Below are 9,839 nucleotides of genomic sequence, written 5' to 3'. Positions count from 1 at the left end.
TCTCGGTAGAGGGGGAAGGGCGCCAGAAGAGATTGTGAGAGAATTCCCAGAAGTCAGTTGTGACAGGATGGATTGCAGAAAGATGTTTTCAGAGTGACATAATTTAGCAATCTCTTTCTTTCTGAATATGGCATCGACTAATCTACGGTGAGATTTCCTCTGTATAATTTGGTGCTTTCCTGTCCTGAGTATTTATTTCTGGAATTCTCATTTTACAGCTGTGCGTTCTTCCTTCCTGCTATCCATTTTATATTTTTTGTTGAGATATAATTGACATATAACATTGTATTAGTTTTAGGTGTACAACATAATGATTTGATATATGTACATATTGCAAAATGATCAGCACAGTAAGTTTAGTTAACATCCACCACCGCACATAGATACATTCTTTGTGTGTGATGAGAACTTTTAGAATCTGCTCTCTCAGCAACTGCTATCCATTTTAAAGTTTAAAAAGTTCTAGAGAATTAAGGAATAACTCCAAAAAATTATGATACATATTTTTAATCATGTAAATGTTTCTTTTTTGTTTCATCATTTGCCAATGTCTACGGTTAAATCCTTTTCCACAAAATCTGTATGACTCAGATTAAGCAGGCTTTTTTTGTGTGGAAATAAAGGGAGGGTTTTTTTTTCCCTAATTATGTTTGATCCTAATTAGCCCTACTTCTGTCACAATTAATTTATTCAATACAGCTCAGCTTGTTGGTGATATTGTCCTCTTGCTTTCTGTTTTTTCTCTTTCTCTAATTTGTTGGAATTCCAAGAAAAAGTCCATAACCTTTCTCAAATCACACAGTTGAGAATTTGCACTTCTAGGCTGCAAGCCTTTTAGTCTGTTCATTCCCCCACCAGGTGTATAGCATGTTTGGAATTTATCTTTGTAGCCTGCTCTGAGTTCAAGCTCATTTATCAATAGGAAGAATGCTTTCTTTTTAGCTTTCAAATAAAGTACATTATTAGAATTTGAAGAATGTTTGGAACATTAACTCTTTTAACTTATATAAAAGAAAATGCTCTCAACTTATTAAACATAATGCCCACAGTAAGCAAGTAGTCCCAAGTAATTTCTATGAAATATGTTGATACTATAGGGTGCTAAAGTCTCATTAAAACAAAATTTGTGTTTTAGATTTGTATCAGGACAGGTCATTAGTACTAGATCAATATTGTTTTCGAACAATAATTTTGATCACTAATAATGTTTTAAAGATAAATTCACGTTATTAAGAAAATGTAATGAAAACAATATCACCTTTTAAAAGAGTTCTTTAAAATGAATGTGGTGTTTAATTATCTAGACTTCTATTTTATTTTTACTGAGAGTTTTATTTGGTCCAGCTAAGTAATTAAACATCACAAAACATGCCTAATTGTGTGTTTTTACTCATTGTCGTTTTTTCTTATTCCAGATCAAAAATATAAGTAAACTGGCAGAAGTCTCCAAGAACAATGCCTTACAGCTAAGTGAGAAACTGAGGAATATGAAAAACCAAAGTGAATCTGAAGAAGAAAAACTGAATCTTTTAATCAAAAAACTGAAAAAGTTTTTGTTAGGTAATTTTTAAAAAATATTAGGACTAGTTTTTGTTTCTTCTTCTTTTTTAAAAAAATAGATACTCAAATAAATGACTCAATAGATACTCAAACGTCACAAGGAATTCCAAATTACGCTAATTGCAAATCACATGCCTAAATCAGAATCCTGATGTACCCTTTCATTTAAAATTTCTTAATGAAAATAATCCCGAAATATTAACTCTGTACCAAAAAAATGATGGCTCTCTATATAAGATTTATTTAGTAATAAATTCTAGAATTTAGTTAAAATTCCCAACAAATAAACTTGGTGTTTAAAGTTATTCTATTTTTTTTTTTAAAGAAAACTTCCAGCATGATGGGCTGTATCAAATTCCATAATGTTAGGATTCCATAATTTTCTCTGCTGACAGAGTATATGAGATCAAAGGACGCTAATTTGGGGTTAGTCTATCAAATACTGGAGTACAGTGGCATCTAAAATATTGGTTACTGAGTATTATTGACTAGTTTCCAAGTCTCCTATGGGCTCTCCGTGACTCACCAAGGGGAGCTACTTGATTTATTATTATTGTGAATTGCTGTTAGAATTAGGAACTTACAAGCCTTGATTGTGCCTTGAGTTGGGAGAGGTTTGTTTTAAACTCCAGAGGATTATTAGTTAAAGATAAAAATCAAATAGTACAGCTAGAAATTGACCTGAAACCTCACTTTCTGTGCACACTGCAGTTTGGGTACAAACCTGTATGGAATTAATCTTAAGAGGCTTCCTTTTCATAGCCATCTTCCAAATTCGATAATTTAACTCTCTCCACAGGAATTACTTGACAGTTGGGATATCTATTGCAATCTTTGCAATCACTTCATTAATCTGTTTAATATTTATAAGAGACCCCTATGGTCAAGTATTTTTTCCATCTCGATGTTTCTAGAAATTGTATGAGCAAGCTTCTAGTCCTGATTTTTAAGATAACAAAAAAATGAGGCAGTAAAAATCATCAATAAAAATGACCAAAATAGTCAGTGAAAATGAATGGGGGTGGAATCAGTCTACTGCATATTTTGTTTGTTTGTTTGTTCAAAAGCAAATTTTCAATGTTAACTAGATGGATTGGTATTCACCTGACGTGGATCCTGGAACTGGCTGGGTTGAGGAACACGTTAGCTATTTCTGCAGATAGAAGGCAATTCAGGCACCAAAACAGAAACAAAATCAAAGCTCCTGGACCCATTGTGTGAAAATGGTAGAATGCGGTCCATGAGTCCCAGCCGTGGTTCAGACAGCAGGTTCCGCCTGCTTTCCACCTAGTTTACTGGGTCATGGAGTCTGTTCCTTATTAGTCCTATTTCTCATTGCTATTGAATACATTTCTAATAAAAATTTCACTTTTTATTAGAAATGTATTTTTATTTATTATTTCAATTCAAGGAATTGAAAAAAAAAAAAAAAACCGTGTCCCAATTATTACAACAAAAATTAGACTCGGTGTAGAGAACAATCCTGTTCCATAAAAGAAACTTCTCTGGTCAGGGTCCCAAGACCCTTGGTCAGCAGGAAGCAGTGCCCTTCACTCACCCATTTCTTCCTCTCTTCTCTTTGCTATAAAGTACAAGTAAAATTATCATTACATTGTATGGTGGCCACACCATTCATCTTTTCTTTGACCATCTTGATATTTTCCTTGTGGTCTGAATTCCTTATTAACCAAGTTATGTGTCACTTCCCCTGAAAGTCCCATATAAAAAAGTTGCATTTATAATCTCATAATAAATGCCAATGAATGCTTGATGACTGAGTATGTAGTTAAACTAAATTCACTTTTTATTAGAACTTTTTTGTATATAAAAAGAGTTACTATTTCTTTAAAGAGCCAACCCCCTGATTCTGTTTAAGATATGGTTTTAGTTTATTCACAAAACAATTCTTGTCAGTTTTTTTCAAAAACATTACAGGAAGTAAAATATTCCTTTTATTTTTATTAAACAAAATAGCTAAAGCAAAAATGATTGCAAAAAGGATATTTATTCATGTCATGTCACGCAAATGCTAAAAACCATCGATGGCTCCCACTGCCTCCTAACAAAGTCCAGTTTCCTCATCCTCACGTTTAGGGGCTTGTGTGATCTGCTCCCAGCCTTTCTGAACTTCTGCTCTTCCCATTTAGACACCCCACTCTCCCGCCAAGAGTGACGCGGGCACCGTTTCTTGTTCCACCCTGAGCTTTCCCTTTGAGCGGTTCCCTCGGCTTCGAATACCTTGACCCCTCACTTCACCCCGCGTCTCCGCAAGTTTAATCTCTGCTCTCCACTGAAGCCCAGCTGAAATGCCTTTTTGAAGTGCTTCCTGAAATATTTTCTCCTCCCTCCAGACCCCACATCATTTTGTCTTAAAGTTATCCCTCCTGTTCTTATGTGATCAGCATTCTATAGAATGACTTAGATTTCCCCAGGTGAGGGGTAAACCCCTTGAGGATCAGATCTGTGTCTCATTAACCTCTAACTTCCCCCATGGGACTTAGCATCTGTGCCTCAATAAGGAGCCGGAGAGTGACAAAGAGTTATCACCCCAAACGCTGACAAGCCATCTTCCACTTTAGTTCTCAAAGGGGGCCAATTGTATTTTTCTGAAAAGCAGGGCAGAGATGTATTTAAAAGTTTCCTTATGATGTGTTAGTCACATGGCCCTTTACTCTGGATTGTTGCATTCCCTTCTCAGGACAGGCCTCCAAGAAGGAGCATCGGGTATAGTTACCCAATTACACAGATGAGCGAACATTGTGAGTTTCTTTAATGTCATGGAGGCTTAGAGTCGAGTTTTGCAGAGTCCAAACCCAGTGCTTCCCCGTTGTCACATTTGTTGTGTTTAAATCTTAATGACAGGCATCTAAACATTTTAATTGCTTTTGAATCTGTACTTAAGTAAACAAAGTCTTGCAAGGACATTTTGTAGAACATACACAATATCCCACGACTGGAGTTGGGTTTTTTTTGGTGAGGAAGATTGGCCCTGAGCTAACATCTGTTGCCAACCTTCCTCTTTTTGCTTGAGGAAGATCGTCACTGAGCTAACATCTATGCCAGTCTTCTTCTACTTTATGTGGGACGCTGCCACAGCATGGCTTGATGAGCAGTATGTAGGTCTGCACCCAGGATCCAAACCCACGAACCCTGGGTGCTGAAGCAGAACATGTGAACTTAACCACTACACCACCGGGCCAGCCCCCCAAGACTGTAGATTTTATTTTTCCAACAAGCATTTATACTGCATATATTCAGCATGACATGAGCAGTGTTTCTTTCAGAGAGAAGGGAAAATGGAGGATGAAGAATTCTCTATGGGACGTATACACTCTAACCCCTGTATTCTGGGGACTCATAGTCCAATGCAAGTGCATTTGGCTTAGAACTCACTGTGGTTATATTTACAAGATACAGTGTTTGACAAGGAGACACAATTACCTAAGACCCACCTTCTTTTTTAAGAGGAAAACGTGCCTCCAGAGGACATAGAGAAGGTTGCAAATCGTGTACTCGACATCCGCCTACCAGTAACATCACAAAATCTAACCCATGAACTTGACAAAATACGGAAACTTACACAACTCTGTGAGGACTACAGGGCAGACGAGAACAGGCTAAATAAAGCAGCAGAGGGAGCCCGAAAGGTTTTGGTGAAGGCAAAAGGAGCCAAGTAAGTACAGTATTCATGTTCTCATCTCGCTCTAACAGGCCATCTGCTAAAAGGTCACTGAAATATGTTTGCCTGAGAAGCTCTAACGTTCAAATGAAATTATCCTCCAATAGTTCGTTGTCCAAATTGAGGGCTAAGCTGTGTGTGGAGCTGCCGCAGGAAGCTGGGAAATTGGGAGGCAGCATTCAGAGATGCTTGTTTCCTGTTTTCCTGAATTCCTTCCCAGTGATCTGTTACCTTTTTATACCAATAAACGCCATGTACTAATTAGACGCCAATATCGTAACAGGTGGTGGGAATATCTGTGCATTCTTCCCTTCTTGTTTACCTATTTTCGGTGCTTTCTAAATTTACTATAGGAAGCAGTATTTTGGAAATCAATATTTAAGAAAAAGACTATGCTAAAAAGATGTGGTGGTGAGAGATAGAAGAAACGCACTAGTGCCGCAGAAATAATACAGGAGTAGGGGCCAGCCCCGTGGCCGAGTGGTTAAGTTCTCTCACTCCACTGCAGGCAGCCCAGTGTTTCATCGGTTCGAATCCTGGCTGCGGACATGGTGCTGCTCATCAAGCCATGCTGAGGCGGCATCCCACATGCCACAACTAGAAGGACCCACAACTAAGAATATACAACTATGTACTGGGGGGTTTGGGGAGAAAAAGGAAAAAAAATAAAATCTTAAAAAAAAAAGAAAGAATACAGGAGTAAATGATATATACGGTACACAGAGTGCACTAACTCTTGCTTCCTTTTGCCCTTGTTGACTTAGCCAAGCAAAGACGAAAAGCCATCCTGATGTTTTTACGAGCATGGGCTGCTGTGGGGCAAGGTCATAGGGTCGGTTGGATGATGGTGACATCATCAACATCCACCACCATTTTGGGATGCCTCGCAGAATTCAGACCTGAATTGCCCTCACTGTCTCCATCATCCACTTATATGAATGAAGTGTACCAGACTCAACTGAAAGTCCTGCTCATTCCAGTTTTAATATTTAAAGCTAGGAAGATTAAGTGACTGCAGTAGAAGTAATATTGATGAAGGTTTTTTTTTTTTCTTTTGAGGAAGATTTGCCCTGAGCTCACATCTGCTGCCAATCTTCCTCTTTTTGCATGTGAGCCACCACCACAGCATGGCCACTGACAGACAAGTGGTATAGGTCCATGCCTGGGAACCCAACCCAGGTTGCTGAAGCGGAGTGCACTAAACTTAACCAGGGCTGGCCCAATGAAGGATTTTTTAATAACATGCAGAGATTCTTACAGTGTAATATTAATGCTTTTAAAAAGAAGGTAACAGATTATCAGATTATACATGGAAAGGATCTCAATCATGGAAAGAAAAAATTTCTTAGGACAAAAATGCTGGAATATGCCAATATCTCAAAGGGTGGTAATATTACTGATAAATTTTTCCCTTCCTGGTATTTTCTCCTTTTTTTTCTTTTAGTACTTTCTAAATTTACTATAACGTACATTGAAAATCTAAAGGAAAAATAAAGAATACAGTAAAAAGATATGGGGGGGGGTGTTCGGAGAAGGGAAGGCTCCTGAATCCCCACTGTAACTGGAGGGAAAGACGCACAGACACAGAGAACTACATACTGAATGATTCCAACCAGAGGACCTTCTGGAAAAGGCAAAACTATGGAGACAGTAAAAAGATCAGTGGTTGCCAGGGGTTAAGGTAGGGATGAATAGGTGAGGCAAAGAGAAATTTTAGGACAGTGAAAATACTGTATCAGATACTCTAATGATGGATGCATGTCATTATACATTTGTCTGAACCCGTAGAAGGTACACCACCAAGAGTGAACCCTAAGGTAAACTCCGTACTTTGGGCAATTATGGTGTGTCGATGTAGGTTCATCAATTTAACAATTGTACCTTCTGGTGGGGGTTGTTGATAGTGGGGGAGAGTATGCATGTATAGGGGCAGGAGGTATATGGGAAATCTCTCTACCTTCCTCTCAATTTTGCTGTGATGCTATAACTGCTCTGAAAAACTAGTCTTTTTGAAAAAAGAGAGAGAGGTTACCACTGGGAGGAGAGGATGGGTTGGATGGGGAAGGGACTCTGTTTTGCAATTCAGCTATTTTTGCTCTGGGCACAAGCGTTTGAAATTATGCCCCTGCGGAGGTCTGCCTGACATTTCCCGCACTTGGTACATTCTCCGGAAGGTGGTTTGGAGCCCACAGTTCTAAGCCTCTGGCGAATGTTGACTTGAGGTGGGCTCATTTCTGTAAAATAGACTATCACTTGGAATGCTTGTGATTTTAACCTCTGACTGGGCCCCTGGGCGGCTGGAATGTCAGCGAAGCTTAAATAAACCTGAATAAACACGGCCTGAACTCGCAGGGCCTTTTAGTTCCCTTTGCCCTCAGTGGAGCCTCTTGACTCTCCCACCCCCACTCTGATAAGGATTTAGAGAGTCTTGCTTAAGTTTGAGAAATTAGGGAACTGGAACGGGCCGAGGATAGTTGTTTTGTTCAAAGCTTGGCGGTTATTTCCACCAAACCTCTCTGCTTATGACAAATTAAGAAGAAACAAGACTGTATCCTCGATTTCCATATCTGGCAAAATCTGCGTCTACTGGATATGCATTTATCTGTGTTTTTATTGGCATTTAAATATACCTATTTCTCAAAATGAAGACTTCAGCACTTTGCCTGGCTTAAGAGTAATTTAAATTTACATTATAAATAATTCAGGAAAGTTTTTGGCTGAATCGAGCGAACTCTCAAGGTGAAATAAATGAATAATTGTATATTTATCTAATCTGATATGTTAATATCTTACCGCAGAAAAGCAGCCCATGTTCTATTAAATCTCGACAAAATGTCGAATACGTTGCAACAAGTTCGAATCACTCAAGGACGGGCAAATTCCACCATCACACAGCTGACGGCCGAGATAACAAAATTAAAAAAGAACGTGCTGCAGGTATTTCTCTGTCTTCTTTGAAACTAACCTGAAATAGATTTTGAGTGTGGAACTGTACAGTTTTTATGGATGCCAATATCACGCTTGCCTTACCTGTCTGATGAGATTATTGTGAGGATAAAATAAGATTATGGTAATATTATGCATTTAATTAATGTTCTACAGAGCTCTCCCAGCATCATTTCATTTCATAGTTGACCAAGCCTGGGGGGGATGGACGAAGCAGGTGCTGCTGCCAGCTTGTAAATGAGGAAACTAAGACTCAGGGAGGTTAAGTGACTTGCCTAAGGTCACGCAGCTAATTAGTGGTAGATTAGAGGCCAGAGTTTATCCTTTCTGATACCAGGGAAAGTAATAGACTTTTTTAAAGCTCACAAATCAAAGAAATAAAGTTAATTGTTGCCAGGTTTTTGTAACTAAATTTGCATAAAAATCTCATCAGAGTATCCTAAGACTGAAAGAATATCTTATTCAAAAGAAAAGGTTCCATCCAGAGTTCGGCGTGAGCAAGGCCATGATCTAATCCATGAGATGGATCTGGGGGAGGAAGCCTGGCAGTTGGAGGACAGGACAGGACCCAGCCCCAGGGGGGGTGTGTGAGTCTCTTCCTCCAGGGCTCCATCCTATGGCACATCCCCTTCCCAGCAGATGGCGAGGGGCTCAGTCTCCTTCTTCAGCAGGGTTTTGAATATCTAAATACCCGCATCTAGAGCAGAGAAGCAGAAAGCTACAGAACAGGAAGCAGCACATCAGGAAATAAAGAGGTCAGCTATGAAGAGGTTGCATGTATAGGGTAGCAGAAAAATAAAGACGGCCTCCAGGTGTTTCCCTTCTAGGCATGTTATCTAGAACTGGGGTTGGCAAATGGGCCCACCGACTCTGTCTGCAGCCAAAGTCACAAAGTTTGATTAGAAATATGGCCACATAATGTCTATGGCTGCTTTTGTGCTGCAATGGCAGGGAGGTGAATAGTTGTAATAGACACTGTATGGGCCACAAGTGGAAAATATCTACTATCTGACCCTTTGCAGAAAAAGTTTGCAGATTCCTGCTCTAGAAAAACTCCTACACCCAAGAGCACAGGAAGGGACTTCCATTGCTCACAATACAGCGGACCAGTACCCTAAGAAACCCTCCTAGTAGGAAAAAGCTAAAAATGTTAGATAAGATATTTGAATTTTTAAAAAATGCATAGCTGAATTAGTAAGAAGTGGAGGAGATCCTCAGAGGCCGAAAATGACAGGAGGGCATAACCTAGAGAGGTAATCAAGCATGAAGCTGACAGCAGGCAGAGGGCATCTGCCAACCCCTGGTTTTAATGGCCACCACGCATTACAGACAGAATACAGAGCCCACGCAAGGAAGGAATAAGACCCCTGCATGGAGCTGGGACCCCAAAAGGCAAAACCCCCAGTGAAATGTTAAACTATCACACACACACACACACACACACACGGAGGGAGACAGAGAGACAGAGAGAGCCAAAGCCAGTATAGACAGTTGCTTCTGGGTGGAGGAGGAGAGTCTTTGCTAAGAATTGCTGACCACAAGCTGACTCTCACGTGAGTTTGGGGCTAGAATTCGCACTACCCGGGTAGCACCAACAACCCAAGGTTAAAATGTCATTTAAAGTGGTCCTAAGTTTGTAGTGCTCTCAGATGCC

The 9,839-nt window shown here is 39.5% G+C and overlaps 1 protein-coding gene across 11 annotated transcripts in view; it reads left to right on the top strand.

The window, feature by feature from the left end:
* Window positions 1-9,839, top strand: part of LAMB4 (laminin subunit beta 4) — a 111,742-nt gene that overhangs the window by 92,554 nt on the left and 9,349 nt on the right. For all 11 annotated transcript variants that reach the window (XM_070615365.1, XM_070615361.1, XM_070615364.1 and 8 more), the window contains 3 exons: window positions 1,416-1,560; window positions 5,026-5,233; window positions 8,038-8,176. In XM_070615365.1, the coding sequence (XP_070471466.1) occupies window positions 1,416-1,560; window positions 5,026-5,233; window positions 8,038-8,176 (492 nt within the window). The remainder of the gene's footprint in view (window positions 1-1,415; window positions 1,561-5,025; window positions 5,234-8,037; window positions 8,177-9,839) is intronic.

Source organism: Equus przewalskii, chromosome 4 (genome assembly GCF_037783145.1).
Source record: "Equus przewalskii isolate Varuska chromosome 4, EquPr2, whole genome shotgun sequence".
NCBI lineage: Eukaryota > Metazoa > Chordata > Mammalia > Perissodactyla > Equidae > Equus > Equus przewalskii.
Note: the sequence above shows the minus strand (reverse complement) of the source record. Positions and strands in the feature narration are given on the sequence as shown.